The sequence below is a fragment of the Eucalyptus grandis genome, chromosome 7 (assembly GCF_016545825.1).
Source record: "Eucalyptus grandis isolate ANBG69807.140 chromosome 7, ASM1654582v1, whole genome shotgun sequence".
NCBI classification, from domain to species: domain Eukaryota; kingdom Viridiplantae; phylum Streptophyta; class Magnoliopsida; order Myrtales; family Myrtaceae; genus Eucalyptus; species Eucalyptus grandis.
Genome location: NC_052618.1, coordinates 13,185,934 through 13,207,867, shown reverse-complemented (window position 1 = coordinate 13,207,867; position 21,934 = coordinate 13,185,934). Strand labels below are relative to the sequence as shown.

At 38.5% G+C, this 21,934-nt stretch overlaps 1 protein-coding gene and 1 long non-coding RNA gene across 2 annotated transcripts in view; both read right to left on the bottom strand.

Moving 5' to 3' along the window:
• Positions 1 to 21,934, bottom strand: part of LOC120296338 — a 75,697-nt gene that overhangs the window by 52,039 nt on the left and 1,724 nt on the right. The window lies entirely within an intron of this gene.
• LOC104452678 (calmodulin-binding protein 60 D-like) lies at positions 17,016 to 21,538 on the bottom strand. The gene is made up of 5 exons (XM_039318191.1): positions 20,933 to 21,538; positions 20,001 to 20,494; positions 19,543 to 19,703; positions 19,259 to 19,462; positions 17,016 to 18,328 (listed from the first exon to the last, which is right to left on the bottom strand). Exons 3-5 carry the CDS (start codon positions 19,648 to 19,650, stop codon positions 18,053 to 18,055), a joined length of 588 nt encoding a protein of 195 aa, XP_039174125.1. The 5' UTR covers positions 19,651 to 19,703; positions 20,001 to 20,494; positions 20,933 to 21,538; the 3' UTR covers positions 17,016 to 18,052.

Genomic DNA, 21,934 nt, shown 5'->3' with positions numbered 1-21,934 from the left:
AAAACTTTTCTTCATCAATCTGGAAACTATCAATAAGGGCAGATTTTAAATCTTGAGTCTGGAGGTCTTCAGACTTTAACGATAGAGTCTGCAAGTCTTCAGACTAGACTGATGGAAATGTTTTGTCAACTTCAAAACAAATAAGGAAATTTTCTCTAACAATCTCCCCATTTTTTATGGTGACAAAACTTTCCCGTAGATTTAAGTACTTTTGACCTGCAAGACAACACTTAAGGAAACTAAGATATCTCATAAATAAGTAGATTAGGATAAGGATAGAAGTGATTCTGCATCCATAGAAAACAAGTTAGTCCTGTAACAACAACTATCTTTACCATAATCATAGCTTAAGATACTGCAAGCATTTAAAAGATCAAAACCAAATAGTCCAAACTAGTCCAAGTCACAACCAAACAAAAGATAAGTCCAAAAGTCAAAACCAATTAAAATCAAGGTCAAATCTGCACCAACTTTTCCCCATTTTTGTCGACAGCAAAATGTGGAGAACAATTAAAAGAGATCTATAAAAAAAATGGAGTCAGAATCATGGCTGTTTTGGAAGGCGAACAAGCTCGAATTCTCCCATTGAGTTGACTGTCTTCTCAAGCCTTACAAAACTCTGCTTCAGTGACTAAAACTCTTCACCCTGCACAATAGATTGTACTTGATTCTTCAGGGCTTGTAACTAATCGTGCAAAGACACTGAAGTGGCCATAAAAGCATTCTTGAGATCCTGCATCTCATGCCTCATAGCATATTGCTGCTTCCTCACATCCAATAAGATCTCCAGCAGCCTCAAAAAGTCTGTCGTTTGCTTTATTGTAGTACTAGGACCAACTAAGTCAAATCCAAGGGTTTTGAGAATGGATGGAACTTCCGCAAATTGTCCACCATGACTATGAGTGGAGGCTCCTGGATAATGAGAGGCATACACATCCTCAGGATCCGCTGTAGAATGACTTACATCACTAGTAAAGATAGGCGAAGAAGTACATTTCTGTCCAACAGCTCTCCCTATTTGGTTGCCTTCATGTGGAGTAGGTAAGATCTCTTCTTGATAGCTTCAGCTTTTGAGTGATGCACGTCACCAATTTCAGTTCCTCCCATCTCAAATTCACTAGACAAAGAGATAGCCAAAGTTGGCCAAAAGAGTCTTATTGACCCTTGTCTCCTTCTTCCTCTTCTCCGTCTTCTCTTCTTTCCTCTGTTCTCCTCTGTTCTTCATCTTCCTCCTCTATCTCTCCCCTCTCTTTCTCTCCTTCTTGATCCTTCTCAAGTCTCTTCAAAACTGACAAAACTCTTCAAATTTCATAAGGCTGAAAGAGTCATTTCATCCTCATCATCTTCATCCTGCAAGATGAGAATTTTGTTCCTCTTCATTGGAGCAGCCATGGGCTCCTTGTCTTTCCTCTTTGCTACAACAGAGTCTTGTTTTGTTTTCACGGGAGACTTCTCCTTCATATGCTCCAACACCTTGTTCAACTCTTTCAATCGCATCTTTATACCATTTTAAATCCAATCACCATTTGAGAAATTATTATCAAACATAATGATGCAGGGATGTGAATTTTAAAATGTCGAAAAAGGCGCGAGATAAGAGCAGAATAAGTAAGTTGTCCCTTCTCCTTCACCACTGTTCTGTACATCTGAAACAAGATGGTGTGAGGTAAAGAGAATTTGTAGCTAGTGTTTATGGCATACATCAATTTCGCTTCAGACCGAGAGACATCAGTCTTGGATGTCAACTTTGGACGGATGTGGTTGATGACTATGTTGTGCAACAAGATATTAGAGGCATTCATCCTAGAATAGGAAATCTTGCCTTCAACATCTCGATCTTTCACAAATGACAGAGTAGCATGAGCAGCAGAGACACTAATTGGTTGGAAACTCGATCTTTCCACCCTAATTATGTCAGCCAGTGTGTCCATATTCACCAAAAACTCTTTCTCCCTCAAAGTGAAAGAGAAATTTCACCGAATCAAGGAAATCAAAATCGACACTCCTAGGGTTCATGACCCCTCTCTTCATCAAATTCAAGTAAACCCTCTCGTGGCTTTTTAATCTGAAAAGACTTGAGCCATCACAAGCAACATTTATAGCCACTCCCGATCTAGGCTGAAAATGGGTAAATATACGTTCGTTGTCGTCCTGTCCTTGTGGTTGATTAGCAGTCCCAAAGCATGGGTCACTAGGAAAGTTAGTGAACGCTTTTTCAGCCGATCCTTTTTCGATAATACCCATCTTTTCCATATCACGTAGAAAAAGAGTCATTCTTATAACCTCTCTCTCTCAGGTATTCATCAATCAAAGACATAAGAGTTCCTCCTCTTTTCAAATTAGAGTAAAGCTTGAAAGCAACTTGAGGAATTAATGTTCTTACAGGATCCACTTCTTCCAACACTTCTTCTTTTGGATGAGTCGGTGGTGGAGTTTGATGCTGCTGAGAAGGTTGTTGCTGTTGAGGAGTAGAAACTTCTTCTTCGATCAAGTCGAAGTGGGTAGGACCCTCGGGCATGTGACGTGGTCCCCGCTTGCAATTCTTGATGACTTTCTCAAAGATATTGTCTCTTTCAAGAGAGAAATTCACAGTCTTGCTCGAAAGGTAAAAAAAATTGGATTAAACAACATGAAAATTGAAAGCGAGTGGGAGTTTAGAGCTTTTAGGATTTGAGAGTGAAAATGAAGAAGACGGATTTCAACAGTATATAAAGCAAGTGAAGTGAGGTAAACGAAGCGACATAAAAGGAAAAAGTAAAAATGCATTTTCGAAAAAGAATGACTGCATTTTTTTTAAATAGATAACTGCCTTTTCAAAAATGAATAAATGCCTTTTCGAGAATGAATAAATGTCATAAAAGAAACTTGAAAAAATAATTTCAATCAATCAGCGATTAATAAGCAACCGTACCTTTTCAAATTTTTAACCAAAAATTAAATTTACAAATACCGAAATAACTTATAGCCGTAACTTTTGCTCTTTTGAGTCTGAACATCTTCAGACTTTATCCCTGAGTCTGAGCTTCTTCAGACTATAAGAGATAAGATGTTAAGTCTGGTGCGAATAGACTCAAATAGGATTTTCTCTAGTAGCTTTGTAAATATGTCCGCCAGTTGATTCTTTAAATCAATTAATTAAATCATAACTTCTCCGTTTTGAACATGATCTCTAATAAAGTGGTGTCGAATCTCTATATGCTTTGCTCTTAAATGAAGAATTGGACTCTTTGTAAGATTAATTGCGCTGATGTTATCACATTTGATCTTAGTGCATGAGTCTTCGATTCCAAAGTCTCTTAGTTGTTGTTTTATCCTTAAGATTTAAGAACAACTTCCAAAGGCCACATACTCTGCTTCTATTGTTGAAAGAGCTACAGTACTTTGTTTTCTTGAAAACCATGATACTATCCTGTTATCAAGCAATTGACAAGTGCCAGAAGTACTATTTCTATCAACTTTGCAACCTGCTAGATCTGTGTCTGAATATCCAAGGAGAGTAAAATCTCCTTCTTTGGGATACCACAGCCCTAACTTTGAGGTTGTTACAACATATTTGATTATGTGTTTTGCAGCACTTAGATGAGATTCTTTGGGATCTGATTGAAATCTGACACAAATGCAAACACTAAACAAAATGTTAGGTCTAGCAGTAAGATAAAGAAGTGAACCAATAATGCTTCTGTAGAGCTTCTAGTCAACTTTCTTTCCCCCTTCATCTTTGTCCAGCTTCAAAGAACTAGACATTGGTATCTCAGTCTTTTTGCAATTCTTCAATCCAAACTTTTTAACAAGTTTTTTTGCATATTTTTCTTAGTGAACGAAAATTCCTTCCTTCAATTGTTTTAATTGTAGTCCGAGAAAGAATGATAGTTCACTCATCATGCTCATCTTGAATTTATCCTGCATAGACTTAGAAAACTTCTTGCACAGGTTTTCATTAGATGATCCAAATATAATAGCATTAACATTGATTTGAACAAGTAGAATGAGTCTGGTTTTCTAAACAAAGTAGTGTAAAATTTTCCTTTGACAAAATCATTTTGAATTAAAAACTTACTTAACCTGTCATACCAAGCTCGAGGTGCTTGCTTTAATCCATATAAAGCTTTTTCAGTCTGAATACTGAGTCTGGTTTCCTTGGGTCTTCAAAACTGGGAGGTTGTCTCACATAGACTTCTTCTTGGATAAATCCATTCAAGAATGCACTTTTGATGTCCATTAGGAATAACTTGAAATTCTTATAACAAGCAAAAGAAAGTAATAATCTAATTGTTTCTAACATTGCCACTAATGCGTAAGTCTCATCATAGTCTATCTCTTCTTTTTGCGTATATCCTTTGGCCACAAGTCTTGCTAGTAAGAGCACCTAGAGGGGGGTGAATAGGTGATCAAAGATGTTTTTGCAAAAGTTAACAAATTAATTCATCTTTTAAGAATGATAGACTGAAGATGTAAAAGACTATAAATAGTTATATAGAGCTGCGAATTAAAGTAAGGAGATTAGGGATAGAGAATCAAAACACAAGGTTTATAGTGGTTCGGCTTAAACCAAGCCTACATCCACTCTCCCGCATTGACAGCCCACCAGTTGGATTCCACTATAAACCAAAAGAGATTTTATAGTCTCACGTCCTTGATTCCACAGTGTAGAGACTTTGCTACACTTCCTCAAAGTTTCACAAGTATTTAATCTCTCTTTTGAGTACAATATAAGCTCAAAAATTGAAATAATGAAGAACTAGAAGTTTCAAACTTTGAAATTTTTCTCTCACGCACACACTCGAATAACTTAAGCGTCTTCCCTATATACTCTCCCATGCCTTCATAACCGTTGGCACATTCCAAATTAGTTCTTCCAATCTACCCATTTGACATAATCAATTAGGAAGATCTCGAGTTATTTAAGGAATGTGATGATAGCCCACCAATCCTACTCGCCCATACAATCAAAATCTAGGTTTCCATAAGTAGAACCTTCCAAGTATATTTCGCCAATCAATCAATCTAATTGTTTCAATACGAATAATTGATCTCGAGATGCCATCTCTAGCCGTGAGATCTTCTTCAATCGTACGAATCAAATCCTTAAAGATATACTCGCATCTGGATAAGTCTTCTTCAACAAATAAAACTTTTCTTCGTCAGTCTAGAAACTATCAGTAATGGCAGACTTTAAATCTTGAGTCCGGAGGTCTTCAAACTTTGACGATAGAGTCTACAAGTCTTCAAACTAGACTGATGGAAACATTTTTCAACTTCAAAACAAATAAGGAAGTTTTCTCCAACAAAGGTAAAGTAATCAGAAATAAAGTAAGGCTTGTGGCAAAAGGATACACATAGGAAGAATAGATAGATTATGACGAGACTTATGCACCAATAGCAAGGTTAAAAGCGATTAAATTATTATTTGCCTTTACTTGTTATCAAAATTTCGAGTTATTTCAGATGGATTTCAAAATCACTTTCTTAAATGGATTCATACAAGAAGAAATCTATGTGGAGCAACCACTAGAATTTGAAAATTCAAGAAAACTAGACTCTATCTACAAACTAAATAAGGCATTATATTGTCTGAAGCAGGCACCTTGAGCTTAGTATGTAAGGTTGAGTAAGTTTCTAATAGAAAATGGCTTTGAGAAAAGAAAAGTTGATACTACTATGTTCTTAAAAAGAGAATAAAAAGATTTCTGCTTGTACAAATTTATGTAGATGATATAATCTTTGGTTAAACTAACAAAAATCTCTACAAGAAATTTTCAAGATTTATGTAGGAAGAATTTGAAATGAGCATAATGGGTCAATTGACCTTCTTTCTAGAATTACAAGTTAGACAATCAAAGAAATGAATATTCATTCACTAGGAGAAATATGCCAAAGATATTATCAAGAAGTTTGGAATGGAGAATTGCAAGAAAATGGAAACTCTTATGTCAAGCTCATCAAAGCTCGACAAGGATGAAGGAAGAAAGAAAGTAAACCAAAAGCTATACAGAAGCATGATTAGTTCTCTACTTTATCTCACTGCCTCTAGACCTAACATTTTATCAGTGTATGCATCTGTGCTAGATTTCAATCTAATCCAAAAGAATCACATCTAAGTGTCATCAAACGCATCATCAAATATGTTGCGACTTTTCCAAAGCTGGGTCTGTGGTATTCAAAAGCATGAGACTTTACTTTACTTGGATATTCTGACGCTGATCTAACCGGCTATAACATCAACAGAAAGAGTACATCTGGCACATGTCAATTATTGAGACAAATGCTACTATCATGGTTCTCAAGGAAACAAAGTACGGTGGCACTATCTATTGCAGAAGTAGAATATGTTGATCTTGGAAGTTACTATTCTCAAATTCTATGGATTAGACAACAACTAAGAAACTTTGGATTAGATGAATCCTATACAAAAATCAGATGCGACAACACAAGTGCTATCAACCTTACCAGAAACCCAATTCTTCACTCAAGAGCAAAGCATATTGAAATTTGTCATCATTTCATAAGAGATCATGTGACATCCAGAATTTTCAGTATTGCTTTCTATTAAATGTCGGGCATTTCATTGACGTGTCTATAGGGTTGTTCTCGGAGTGATCACTCTCGAGATAACTAGACTAGCTGGGTATGCCATTAAAGAATATTAAGGCAATAGACTTGAGAATTCGACCAGGAGCGAGCTCTCGGCCGACCGTGTTCATCTTTAGAGGTCATTCTTTGCCACGTTAAAGATCGATTGAGATCGAGATAGGTCGGTTCGACCGAGATGTGTGGCCGATCGTGGGTGACTCACTAAATTGGAAAATTCTCGTCGGCCGGCACTAATTTGAGTTTCGTCGTTTTGGTACCTGTGTTAGTAGTCGAGCCCTCGAGATTTTCACGACAATTGAGAGTCGCCAATGTGTCGAGTGGGTTCATTGTGGCTCGAAGAAAATCGACCACGAGTCAATTGCCCTAAAAGTTCGAAAACTACCCGGTAGTCTAGGTCATACTAAAAGCACGCGAGTGAAATTAGTCGATTTGAGTTAGATTTGAAATCGAAAGTTCGGGGATGTCACGGGCTATTTTAGGAACGTCAACTCGTCTCGAGAAGATTTTTCGGAGGTCAGAGATTTTTCGGAAATTGGGTTCGGACGTCGCGGAAATTTGGCCGAAGTTCGGATTGGCTAAATTAATGAGAAATTTGACTTTCGGGTTGAGCTTGTGTGTCGGAGATTTATAGAAGCCAAATGAAGATGAATTGAAAATATTCGAAGTGTCGATTGAGAGGAGATGATCGATTTCATAACCCCTGGCTAGCAAAAATGAACCTATTGAGAAATTGAAAGTGATGTATGTGTGTGTGATTGTGAGCCAAGGATAATGCTTGGCCAAGAGTGAGTCTAAAAGGATAGACTTGTGGAAAATATCAAGCCTAAGGGCCCCATCACTCACCTCTCTCTTATCTCCTCTTACTTGCTGCCGTCGAGGACTTCTCATCTTGCTCCATTTTCACACGCTTGCGACTACGGAGAAGCCAGCAGAAGCAGGAAAAACCAGCAACGCCAGGACGCCGCACACCTCCACCGAGTTCTCCTTTGCTGCCATCTTCGGTCAACCATACAGCAGCGGAGACCGCGTGCAGCTCCCACCGAATGAGATCTCCCCGCCAGCAGCTGCTCCGTGCGTCCAGCGAAGCCACCGTCCACCGAAATCCCACCATCGTTCCTCTCTCTTCTGCCACGAATCAAACCCCACCGAGAATTCCACCAAGCCGCACGGTCTCCCCAGCAACTTCACGAATCGTCCAGCGAAGACCCAACTTCGGCTAGCACGTCTTCACCAACGAAGTTCTCTTAGTTGACTAGTGTTCTTCACTCCACGCGGCAAGAGTTTTGCTGCCAGCTCGTGTCTCCTTCGTGCGCAGCTCCACCATCCACCGAAGATGAAATTTCCGTGCCAGCTTCCATCTTCCGTCTTCCCCAGTGCGAGCCCTCAGCTCCACGCCAGCACACCAGTCAACGGTGCCCTCTCCTCCACCGTTTGTTGACCGAAGTTTCCACGCCTTTGCAGTCCACGCGCCTGCCTCCGCAACTCCATACGCGGCCAACAAATCCACCGAGAAACCAGTCTACGGGATTTCCAATCCAGCGAAATCTTCAGCAGTCTTCGGACCATCTCCTTCGCAGTAAATTGGGCCCAGCAATCCATCTCCTCCAGCAGCTCAGCCCAGATGAAGCCTGCGAAGTCTAAGTCCAGCAGCCCATCAATTGAAATTGGAGGCCCAATTTCCAGCAAAGAAATTTGAAGCCCAAGTGAAGTCAGTCCAGAAATTTCAGCAGGCCCAATTCAACTTGGGTCTAGCCCAAAAGCAGGAACAAATCTCAGTTGGGCTGAGATTTGTTGGGGCCAAGCCTAAGGCCCGGTCCAAGTTCGCCGGTGTCGTCGAAAGTCCTATTTCGGCCGCCGTCGCGTCGCCGTTGCGGTGATTCGGTCCCCGCTTTTGATCAAGTGAGTTTTACTCACTAAAGCTTTATTAGTTTGCTAATTATGTCTTAGGGTTGGTTAGATTTAATTACATGCACTTAGGTGGTTAGATTAGGTTAGAACAATTAAATTAGTGACTTGAGAATGCATGTTAGGTGGTTAGACCTAGCTATTAGCCAGTAGAAATGTTTGGTTATTTATTGAATGCATCTCGGGATTTTTCTCGACCCGTTTCGGGCTCCAATAAGGCAATATAGGCCTAAATTGGATTTTTAATGTTTATTTATTTATTTTTCGAAATTAATTATTTAATTAATTATTTTTCCGGAAATTCAACCGGGATGGCCGGTGACCGGAATTTCGTGCCGATTGTCGTGGTGCAGACCGTTTATTTATTTGAGCTCTACGTTGTGTGGAATTGAATTTATTGTGGAATTTTAGGAATTGTCCTAAATTGTTTGTTATTGAATATTTGATTGGTAATGGCCAAGCATGGGTATATAGCGCCGTACGTTGATGGGCTATATAGTAGGGAGAATGGTGAGACCAATCGGTACGATATTATTGGACATACGTGGTTCGGTGATTGGAAGTATCACTGGCGAAAACGGCGCCTTAAAGAACGCACGTGAATGACTTATAGACAAACGTGGTTCGGTGATTATGGGAATATCACTGGTGAAAACGGCGCCTTAAAGAACGCACGATGTTGTCTATAGCCGATGTCACCTTGGCGAAAACGGCGCCCTAGAAAGGACACGTGGTTCGGTGATCAAGGTTATCCTTTGGTGAAAACGGCGCCTTAAGAACGCACGGTGTCGGTGATCGGTATGTCATTGGCGAAAACGACGCCCGAGAAACACATGTGATTTGGTGAATGAGTACACCACTTGGGAAATCGTGGTATGAGTGGGAATGACCTAGAAAGGGTCTGGCGACATGTAATCGACTTAGTCGATTGATCAATGCTTGATCGGATGTCGTGAATTGTTTGAATATCTGTGTTTAACCTTGAATTGCAGGTTGGAACTGAGGCTAAGGTAAGTCCTCTGACTCGTGTTGTGCTTAGGCAACCGTATGGCGTATTAGTTTATTAATCGAGTCTTAGTGGGTAGGACTCGCTGGAGACGTGGTCTCATTGGTTATTGAATAACCATTTCGGGACCCTGAGGAGAATCTAAGGAGGAGGAACCTGAAGAGGAGAAAGACTTTTGAGGAAGAAGATGATCCAGAGAGGGATCTTAAATATAACCCGGATGTGGATTGAGATCCCGTCCCTTTTTGTGAACCCTGTCTTGGTATAGATAGGTGTGAGACTTTTATGCTGTAAATAGTATTGTAAATATACTACAAAGTGGTGATGTTAATGAAAGTGTGGTTGTGAATTTCAATATGAAAAATATGGCCTACTTTCCTATCCCATTGATTTATTGTCCGGGATTTATAACGCTTCCGCATGTGCTTAATAAAAAGAAAGGGTCGGCGATACATAGTCTGGGATATCGCATTATAAAATCGACCAAGTAGAAGGATGTGCGCGCGTCCGAGGATCGGGGCGTGACAGATCATGTTCAGAATTGCAAGATTAATGTTCAATTTATTGAGTAAAAGAATCAACTGGTAGATATCTTTACAAAACCACTGGAGAAAAGCTTATTTGAATCAATTCGTAGCAAGCTAAACATTATGCTTCCTCTCAATTAAAGTCTATGGTTAGTCAGACTCAGTATTTCAACTTAATGAAGTTATTTCAGTATGGAAATCTTTCAAATCCAGGTATTTTATTTTTATTATGTAAAAACTGAACAAGTATGATTATCTTAGAATCATTACTTGCCTTTTTTTTATTTTGGAAGATTTCATTGTCATTGCTAATTTTTCGGAATATATTTCAAATTTTTTCGGCAGTTATTCTTTTTGAACTAATTTTTGAAAAGGCATTTTCTTTTGTGACGATTCATTTACCCATTTTCAATTTCTTTAAATTGTGTAAATTATTTCCTTCGAGTACAATATTTTCAAGCCCTAATTCTCTCTCTCTCTCTCTCTCTCTCTCTCTCTCTCTCTCTCTCTCTCTCTCTCTCTCTCTCTCTCTCTCTCTTCCACTTCCACGAACATGTCGTTGAAGTCCTCCAAATTGCATCAATGTCATTCCAGAGGAAATCTTCTCGCATCCCAAGTCGCAGCCCTCGCAACATGCTTGAAGGACCAACTCACTTTGATTTTACTGGAGAAGATTCTCTACGGAGTTCTCCTCATCACTCTGCAGATGAGGAAGTTACACAAGAAGCGACTCCTATCAGAGTAATGAAGCTTGAGGTACTTTTCAAGCATTATACGTTTTTGAAACAAGGTGGAAGTCCAATGACCCCTATCACTGACTTTTTGAAAGATAATGGATATGGAAACGAAACTTTGTTTTTGAAAACGATGGAAATGTTAGGACTGGCGCCAAAAGGAACAACAGAGAATGAATTTTTTAATTTTCCTTCTGATCCTTGTTTTGGGTCAGAAAATCAGCTTGAGAATAAAGATGATGATGAGAGAATTTTTACAAATTTCCAACTAAGGATAGGTGTGGTTACTAAGATTCTTGGAGAAAGAACGACAATTTTTCATTCAAAAGAGCATAAAAGGGTTTATGCTCAAATGTTGAACAGAGGAGTGATAAACCCACATACAGTAGATTTTGACTTTCTAGACTCTATAAAGGTTAACTTGAAGGAAAGGTTAGCAAATCTTCAACTTGAAAAATTTTGTGCAGAGACAACGGAAGCATATCCTGAATTAACAACATATTTTTACTCGAATCTGTCATTTATGGATCAAACTCATATTCAGTTTATTGTTTGTGATAGTGTTTATTATGGATGTGGATATTCTGGCTGACATTTTGAGTGTAGAACGAAGTGGTTTTCTTCCCATAAATGTTTCCATCAATCAAGCCACTAGATTTCTCGTGAATGATCGATTTCCGAGTGGGAGTATTATTTACTCTCAAATGCCAGCTTCAAACATTTTGCTACACAAGATTGTAATCAATTGTATCAGACCAAAGGTTGCGTCCAAGACTGATGTCTCGAGATTTGAAGTGAACATAATGTGGGCACTTTGCAATGGAATTCCTTTTTCACTCCCACACACTATCTTTTTGCATATGTATAGAACTGTGATGAAAGAAAATGGACAACTACCATACTCTGCCTTGATGACGAGATTATTCAGACACTTTCAGATTCAATTACCCTCTCAACTTTAATCAAGGACTCTCACTCCTATGGAGATAGGGATGAAAATGATTTCCAAGATGAGGCTGAAAGATCTTGCTAAGGCCTTGGATCTTTCAAAGAATGAATCATCTAGCAAAATCAAAGAAGGAACTGTTGCTGCCAAGAAGTGCAAGGGAAAGGATGTTATCCAAAAGACTTCGAAGAAAAATAAATCTATCCTTCTGCAAGACGAAGAGGAGGAAGATAAAGATCTAACAATATCTGCCATTGCTTTGCGCAATCTTCAAGGTTCTAGTGATTCTAAAGAGATAGAAGAAGAAGAAAGTGAAAAAGAACAAGAAGAAGAGAGTGATGCTGAAGAATCTTAAGAGAAGGAGAATGAGGATGAAGACTCCAAAGGATACGTTGGTATAATACCAAAATTGAAGGAAACTGAGGAAAACAGGGAAATTGTTGTACAAGAAGAAGAGGAGACTGAATGAGAGAAGTGTTCTCGTGCGGAAAGGAGAAGGTACAAGAAGGAGAAGTTTGGTCTCAACCTTAATGCACCAAAACAGGGGGAGAATATGAGAAAACTCCACCAACTGCACTTATCGCTAGTGATGGTATTAGTAGATCTCCTGCAGATGCTGAAAATGTTTTTGCATCTCATTTCCCTGAAATTATTATTGAAGAGGAAACGTCAGGGCAAGCAATCTACACACGTTCAAGTTGATGCTCCTTCACTTCTGGATACTCCCCAGATTCATTATGCTGAAGCTAGTGCCCAAACTGAACCTGATGCAAACTATCCAAGGATAGTATAACTATTCTTGGAGATAAAGGCATAGCAAAATGCTATGGAGTTTGAGATTCAGAAGTTACATACTACTTTAGAATCTACCTCAGAATTTCTAATAGGCAGGGTACTTGACACTCGGATTCAAACACTAAATCAACAGACTTCGCAGATTGTAGCCAAAGTGGAGAATGTATATCAGCAGTGCCTCCACAAGCTTGAGGAGACCGTGCAGTCACTGAAGGACATCCGACTTGTTTGCGTTCCAAAACAGCCTTAATCATTTTTTTTACTCAATCTTTTCCTAACTTACTCTATCTTTTTGCTGATGACAAATAGGGGGAGAGTAAGGGTAGATTTAAAATTCTTGTTATTTGCTTGAACCTTTGTTGTGTTGGATTGAACTTTTTGTGGTTGTGGTTTATGGATCAAATTTGTGGTTTGAAATTTTGCAATGCTTGAACTCTAACTGTCTTCTTATTGGAGAACTGTTGAGACTAATGTGTTTTGTGGATGTAGATTCAGTTCTATAATAATTCATTCTTATTATAAACTATCATGTGCCACTAAAGCATTGTTTTGTGAGATATAAGTTTTAAATCTACATGAAAATTTTATTACCATCAAAAAGGGAAAGATTGTTGAGGAAACTCCTATTAGGTTTTGAAGTTGACAAAAATTTTCTATTTATATTATGAGAAATATGAGACTTCTATGAAATTCTCTCAAAGTCTATCTTACATAAGAAATTTGCCCCACTCTGATGAAGACTCAGACTGAACTCAAGTGAGGAACGAAGACATAATCAGACTCGGGATTGTTTTTCTTCCTTTAAGGATTTAGTACGATCAAGATATATCTAACTTTCTGGTTTGAAAATCCCACTTACCTTTTTGATATTATTGATGGAATCATTCAAAGAATGGTATAATCATTTTGGAAGACAAGTTTATTTGGAAAAAATCTACTTATGAAAACCTAGATCTTGATTGTATGGGCGACCAGGATCATCAAACTTTCATCTCAATCTTCAAACGGCTCAAGATCTCTTTGATTGATTATGTTCAATGGGTTGATTGGAAGAATTCCTCTTGAAAGTGCCAACGGTCACAAATGCATGGAGGAGTATTTAAGAAGGTTTTTCAAGTCATTCGGTAGAGAGCATGAAAGCTAGAATTCCAAAGTCTGAAGTTTCTCAAATCACTTGTTCTTCCTCATTCAATGCTCAAACTTGTATTCGAAAGAGAGAAACACTAAAGAGTAACTTAGTGAGAAAAAGAAACTCTCTACTAAGTAGTCAGTGTTATACTGCTGTAATTATCTTTCAATTCATAGTGAAAAACCAGCCAAAAGGCCATCAGCATGGGAGAATGGACGTAGGCTTAATCCAAGCCGAACCACTATAAATGTTGTGCTCATTTTCTCCTCCCTGAACTCCTTTAATTTACCTGCTGTGATACTTATCTGATTTTCACTATTTTTGCTTGAGTTTGTATCTTTGTTCAAAAGTCTATAGTTTAACAGACTCAGTTTAAAAGAAAAACATTTTTACTACAATTTTAGAAAAATTATTTTTACACCTATTTACCCCCTTAAGGTGTTTATACTAGCTTTTTCAGGAACATGGATGGCTAACATAAGAGAACGGGCGACTCCCAAAATATGCTTATTTTTCCTCTCCGCTACTCCATTTTGTTGTGGAGTGTCTACACAAGAGCTAATATGTATGATACCATGACTATTCAAATATGACCCGAGCTGTGAGTGGAAGTATTCTCTCCCATTATCCGTTTTGAAAACTTGGATTTTTGTGCTGAATTGGGTTTGGATTATTAGGTTGAATGTTTGAAAATTTTGGCCAATATCTTATTTTCCTTTCATTAGAAAAAGCCAAGTGAGTAGGGTATGATCATCAATGAAAGTAATAAATCACCTAGAACCAGAAATGTTTTTTACATGAAAAGGTCCCCAAATATCACATGAATCATGTGTAATGGATGAAAAGACTTATAAGGTTGCAAAGGGTACGAACTACAAGTATGTTCAGATAATTAACACACCTCACATTGAAGTTGTATTGAATCTTTATTGAACAAAGAAGGTAGTAACCTTTTTAAGTACAAGAAATTTGGATGACCTAACCTATAGTGCCACAATCTAACGTCACTCTCTTCTTTAGCAAAAAATGCTACACATGACGTCTTCTTGTTTTTCCATTTTGAGGCATTAACTCATAGAAGGTAGAGATGCACATCCATCTCAGCACTGCCAATCGTCATCCCTAAGTTCAAAACCTGAAATTCACATGAGTGTGGGAAAATTTAGTAATGCAGCCTAAATCTTTGGTTAAGTTGCTGATGGATAGAAGATTATAGCTGAGTTTGGGAATAAATAATACTGAATTTAGTGTTATATCTTTTGAAATAACCATTGATCCAACACCAGCCACCTTTGAGCAAGAACCATCAGCAATTTAAACATTGGTGCCATTTTGACATGGATTGTACTTGTTGAACACCGTGATATCTCCAGTCATGTGATTAGATGCTCCGGAATCTACAACCTAAGAGGTGATTTTCTCCTGTTTAGCACTAAATGCATTTAGAGAATTACCTTGTTGAGCTATCATTGTTGTACTAACCCCTTCTAGATGGGTTGCCTTTAGAATTGATTCTTATAGCAGCTTGTTTAGCATCTCCAGCTGCTCATTGTTGAAGGGACTCGAATCTACCAAAGCGATTGTTTCGGTTTGGACTACGTGACTTCTGCTCTCTCGATTTTGAGTAAGATGTGAGGCTAATGGCTTCCAATCATCTAGCCAACCATGAATTTTCCAGCATGTGTCTTTTGTGTGACCCGTCCGTTTGCAATTATCACACCATGGACGACAACCCCTTCGCTGGTTGTTGTTTGATTGAGTGCCTCGACTATAGGATGGTTGAGATCCTCGAGCTATTAGAGCAAAATTTGCTAAATTGATCTGGTTGTTTGAATAACCAAGCATCACCTTTCGCGAGTCTCTTCTCTCCTGACCTCAGCAAGAACTTCTCATACACTAAGTAGGGGCTTTATGCTCAAAATTCATCCATGTACCTCATCAAGCTCTTGATTCAAGCCTAACAAAAATTTGTAGATGCATTCTTAATCTTGAAACCACTTGTACCGCTTGCTATCTTTAGGACAACTCCACATTATATCTTCCAGCATGTCAAGTTGCTGCCAATGACGTATGAGTTGGTTAAATAATCAGTAACAGAAGATTCCCCTTGCCTTAGGTCATGGAGAATGCCCTTGATCTCGAAGGTGGCCGAGGTGTTATCTTTGTTTGAATAAGTTTCATGAACAACATCCCAAATCTCCTTTGCTATCTTGTAGTACATGAAATTCTCCCATGTTTCATTTGTCATTGAATTCAGTAGCCAGCACATCACCATGTTATTTTCCACCTTCCATGTTCGATAATTTGGGCTCGTCTCCTCAGGTTGTACGGTAGCTCTAGTTAGGTAATCTTCTTTACCTTTTCCACAAACGAAAATCATGACAGACTGGGACCATTGATTGAAGTTATGATCGGTAAGTTTATGACCGGTGATGAGAAGAGCCCCACCTTCGGATACATTGATAGGTTGAGTAATGTGAGGAGAGTTCTAAGCTCTAAGGTATGAGGTTTCACTCTCAACCTCGCTTGCCATGGTAGCTCTAGGGTATTTTTGTCATAATGGAAACACTCAGAAATATGGTAGAAAAGAATCATCCAAATCGAGCTCTGATATCACGAAGAAATTTAGGAGAAATTACTATTAGTTTTTATTCTTCAGAGAATCTATATTACATGAGGCATCTAGCCTTTTTATAGCTGTTGTTCAGCTAATTATTTGTGCTAACGACTGAAAAAAAAAAAAAAAACCCCAATATACTAGCCATAAATCTAGTTAGTATCTGCTAGTTGTAACATTAAAAAAATTAAAAAAAAAAAAAAGCACCTTAAAACGTAGGAAACAAATTCCTAAAAGCTAATAAACAAAAACTAGAAAAACTGGAAACAAAATAACCACACTTCTACTGCTAACTAGAAAATCCAATTCTGATTTTCAATACTTTTCTTTTCTGTATTTTTTTTTTCAAGTGTTACAGATCATATCTTAAGGGAGAGCAAAACTTAGATGATGCTGGGTCATCAGGCCACCAATTCTCCAAAATATCATCTGAATCAATTGATTGGAAACCTTCCCCCACGTGATTGCCTTGAGGATGAGGAAGTGTGCTAGATTGGAATATAGATATTGCGGTGGGGGTGGTTCAGAGAGGGGACCATTCTCCTTTGTCGTATGGTCCATCTGCCTCAAAGAATGGATATCTCCCTGAGGAATTAGAACATTCATGGGGTCTATAGAGATGGGCTTTTGTGCAGCGAGATAAACACTTTCATCATTCGAAAGCTTCATGGCATTTCCAGAATTGGTATTTGGCAACTGTCCTAACAATGCCAAATCAGTTGCACCATCATATTCTGGAGAAAGAACTAAAACATTAGTGTGGTTAGTAAACAGAGGTTGACGTGAGCTCAGGTGTACATTCTCATAAAGAATTTTACAATGAACGGTTATGAGTTTTTACTATAATGGAAAGTGCTACTAATTTTTTTTTCTCGCCCCACACCTCTTTAGTTTTTCTTGCCACTGGTCTTTGTTATCTTTAAGTGCTTCAATTGACAAGACCCTTTACAATTTTTGACATATAAATTTAACAAACCAACCTTCTTTTCTAACATATGATATTCCAGTCACCATTTAACGAAAAAGCACATATAAACACATTGTTGTGTGCTTATTTCATCTATTCATGTCTACCTAGTGATAGCAATATCTCGTCGATATCACTTAGCATCACAAAAGTGAAGTGTTCATGAGTATCGGCCATCCCCCTCCCCCAATCACCCACTCAACGTGGTACCTGTTACCACCTAATTTTTTTAGTTGCTTTTTAATTGCTTGGACAGAGCCCATGACACATACGTACGTATGTACATACATATATGGCCAAATGGATAGAATGTATTGAATGAGGCTCATTTTGCAACAATCACACCTTACGGAATGTATCTTTTTGTGGACAATTAGCATTAAAAATTGACTATTCTCCACATTGCATGTCCTTATAGATCATTTTGATACTTCAACTCACGTCCAAATTGAAGTCGCGTCTCTTAAATCGAACCTTGATAAATTACTGCTTTTGGTAGTAACTGGCAATAACGTCCTCTTCTTGTTTGTTCGTCATTGGTAAAAACTATTTCTGAGCATTTTCGGTTGCATCTAGTGACAAACTGAAGCCTAACTTGCAAATGGGAATCCTTTACGTATAGCTTCTATGTCAGTGCCAAAGAGGGAGAAAATTTAGTTAAATTTCTTTGGATGAAAGTTCATTTGAAGGGTGGCTGGGAAACTCAACTCTTCATGTTATGTGGAACCCAAGTCATAAGGATCTGGATCGCATTGGTTTAATTTATCAAAGCTCAACAATCAAGTGGAAAGTCCTATATTCATCGCTATTTCCCTGGCCACATCTTTGTATTTGCTTAGAGGAAGAGAAAATATTGTGCTTTAGAGCACGTACCTTCAGCAGTCAAGCCCAGATTTGCCAGAGGAGCTTCCGAACCACCTCGAGCAGCCCAGACTCGTGGAGCCAAATTACTTTGAACAGGGGTGAGATTTTCAATTTGTCCTTCAAATACTTTACATGGAATGGAGCTCGAGCTCTCCTTTTGCATTGAAGGAGAAAAGGTCTCACCGTTGAACTCCATAACATCATTCTTGTTACCAAGGGCCTTTTTCACGATTGTATCTCCATGTTCCTGGAAGGAAAATCACTTGGTATATTGCTCAAGTTGGACTAATTGAGGTATTTATCTCCACTATTGAAGGTACAGGCTCTGCTTCAATCGACACTATCTTTTTTCGGCAAGTGATGTTGCATTCCAATGGATGAACTTGTACTCAGAGTAAGTACGGAAGTGCGGCACAAAGAAAGAAGAATAAAAGAAACATCGAAAGAACCTCAATTCACTTTATGCCTATTGCCGCCCATTTCTCCACCGCAAAAAGTTCAAGTGCTCAAAAGATGTTATGGAGAGTACAATCAGCGCAAGTGTAAAGATGCAAAGTTGATTGAGAAAGGACCCGTGAAGAAATAAAACACCCATCAACTTGTATTGTGCAAGTAATAAAGATCTTCATAGCTTTATACTTGAAAAGTAATAGTTGCAACGTTAACATGTTCATCGCTCAAACGACAATACCATGATAAGTGCCTCACATTTTCATGGATGATGCCAAATCAACTGCTGAAAGTGCTCTCCAAGTCTCATGGTTTTTATGTAATTTTAACTGCAGAGTATAGAGGGTCACTTCGATACACAAGGTCACTATCCTCAACTTTGCATTGCAACGAGCAAAAACTCAAATCAACTTATTAACAAAAAGTCCCAACTATGGATCTAGAAAAAAGCATCTAGATTTCCTTTTAATTCTCTCCACAGGCACTTTATATTGCTTTTACTGATAAAAAAACCAAAAACGAAAGTATCTAGATGTCCAACCAACTCCCTGTTTTAAGTTTCCATATATCTGATCAATACTAAAACCTATTAAGCCATAAAGCTACGAGTAAACATCAACTTGCAAATTACATTGATAATGTGGGACAAATTATATGAATTAAGCATGATGGTATGAAGCACATGAACTGGCTTGACAAAACTTTGTAGGAACTCCTAGTTACTTACCAGATCATCAGCAGAAAGTCCATCAGAAGCACAATATATTCTATCTTTGATTAGGCCAATTAGCTGATGATCAGTGTTGAATACAGCACCATGCTTTCTCGTGCCATCAGTATAGTACAAATAAAGTTTCCAATTTATCTTGCAACTCTTTGCATGATTTTCAAGGGTATCCCAGTTCGTCGAATTTGGGCTCATTCCAAGAATCTACAATGAGTGAACACGCAAGACTTACATTCAGGGTAGTCAATCAAACCCTAAATGAGAATCATTTACTAAGTGCTTACCTCTTTCAGTTTCATGGGGTCCGTAAACAATTGAAGTAGAAAGTCTCCCACTTTATGTATTCCGGCTTCACTCAGTTTTCGGTGATATTTCCCATCCTTGGCAATCATCTTCAACCTCCAGACGTCATCCTCGAATGCAGGTATATCATGTTTCTTGGATGCTGTAAATGGACAGAAAAAATACAGTAAGGTTCCAGTAACTATTAGATTGACAAGTAGAAGCGAACTTCTGTAGGCATGCAGAATCTCTCCTGAAACTGATCCAAAGTGTCAACGTTTGCTAATGACAAAGAAGCCAATCGTTTTTTAACAGAATTTTCGTTGGAGAAGTAAAGGTTCGTAGGAAATGAAGCTCTCAATTAAAAAATTGAAGACTGGATATCCAAAACCATGTTTATGGTCACTCATAAAGGAATGACAAGGTTTCTATGTACCATAACGAACTACGAAAGACTTACATTCTCCTCTATGTTCTTTAACACGGAAGGCATCTGTTTTGGCTTCTCTGATTCGTGTATTCCCACAATAACCCGATGCCTTCTTCAGCCCTATCCTAAATCTTTTACTCCTATTCCAGCTAGAATTGTCAGTAAATATCAGTTCTCCCAGCTTCCCAACACCTCCATTGAGCGTTACTTGGAGATCCCCCGTCAAAAGCAGACCCTTTTGTTGACGCTCTTTAACCACGAAGTTCTCAAACTCTTCATGAGCCCAGTCATCCTCATCATCTTTGTTGAAGTCACCTTCAAGCACGACAACATCCAACTTAATGGAGGATTCCAGGCCTGATGTAACAACATCCCTGGTATTCGCATCGATCAACGCAACGGAAATGCGAGCACCCCCAACTCCTCGTAGTTTCCTTCCAGTAAACAGAGAATCTGACAGTTTGGTTTGAAATTGAAGCTGTAAATTCCTCACATCATTTATTCCTGTAGATCTAGCATCAACCCTGCATTCTCTCCGGCAGCCAACCGATAGAAATAAGAACAGGTATAGAAGCAGAAAAATTGGAAAAGTAATGACACAGAGAGACAAACTGCCACATAGCTCACTTGGACAAGTCTTACTGCCAGGTAAAGTACAAGGATAAATAGGTGCATAGTCTCAGAGAGTATAAAAATGCAAATTTTTTAAAAAATAAAACTAAACAAAATCAAATGCTGCACTGCTCTCAAGCTACAAATTATTATGTTCCAAATTGGAGCATTGAGAATTTGGTGCAAGACCTAGTCATTCTGGCCTGACTTCCACTGAGCTCTGACTGCTTGCTTTGGGGTGTTAGTGGTAAGTCGGACAATTATTCCCCAAAAAATCAACAATGCATAACCGATCAATACTACACAGAAAGCCTTTCTCAATTGTCATCATGAGGGAAGTGCATTCATACCTTCCGAGGAGGGGAGAGTGAATAATTGCAAGCTCCACCAGCTTCGTCTGGTCAATGTACCAGCAGAAGAATTGCCAAAGTTAAAAATACATCCAAAAAAAAAAAAAAATGAAGCAGAAATTTATACAAAACAATCCATTCATTCAATAGGAGTTGAAAAACCTGTTATATCATTTGTTCTCAAAAGCAACTTATCGAACACCTTATTGTGCTAAGTTCTTCAGGCACATTTGAAATCACGGTGTTCATCAAACAACAAGTTTATACATAGCTTATATGAAAAACTTGTTTCATTTCAAGTCTATGCAAAAATTTACATGTGCTTTAGAATGGTTATGATTCAGCTTTAGGTAATGAGGCCACAGTCGCAGATGTTATTAAGGCAAATGAATGGAGACAGCCTCCAGCAAGGTCTGATGATCTGCTTGAAACTTAGATGGCTTTGTGCGGGTTGATATCTCCATATTCTGGCTCTGTAGACAAAGTGGTATTCGCTGGATCATCTAGGGGTTCTTTCTCTGTAAACGAGGCTTGGAAACTAGTGAGGAAATGTGGGAACAAAGTGACTTAGCACACGTTGGTTAGGATGAAACATGGTGCGATATTTATAGCACTTGTGTGCTATGCTGACAACATGAAGAATTTTGAATGCACTACCTTCTTTAGTGAGTATTCGCAAAGCAGATTTTGGTAACAAGTTTAGAGCTACTCTTCTGTCCTAGATCTGCGAGTGACTGGAAGGATGAGTTTACTTGGGCCTTGCAGAAATGAAGGACAATAATGTGAAGGTACTGGTGAGGACATTAGCCTGGAATGCAACAATTTATTATCTCTAGCAAGAGAGTAACTTAGTGAAGTATGAACAGGTGTCCCCTCTAGCTTCTTGTGTCCTTGATGCAGTTGTTATTTTAGTTTTCCCTGTAAAAGTCCCTTTAGATGATTCAGGAAAGTGATAAGACAATTACTGCTGATGTCAAGTGTTTGTGTAGAAATTGGAAGTTC

Excerpts from the sequence above, each read along its gene's own strand:
- LOC104452678 (XM_039318191.1), bottom strand. The coding sequence starts at position 19,650 with ATGATTGCCAAGGATGGGAAATATCACCGAAAACTGAGTGAAGCCGGA. Across the intron at positions 19,463-19,542 it reads ACCCCATGAAACTGAAAGAG|ATTCTTGGAATGAGCCCAAA; the intron begins GTAAGCACTTAG and ends CACTCATTGTAG. Across the intron at positions 18,329-19,258 it reads GACTTTCTGCTGATGATCTG|GAACATGGAGATACAATCGT; the intron begins GTAAGTAACTAG and ends TTTTCCTTCCAG.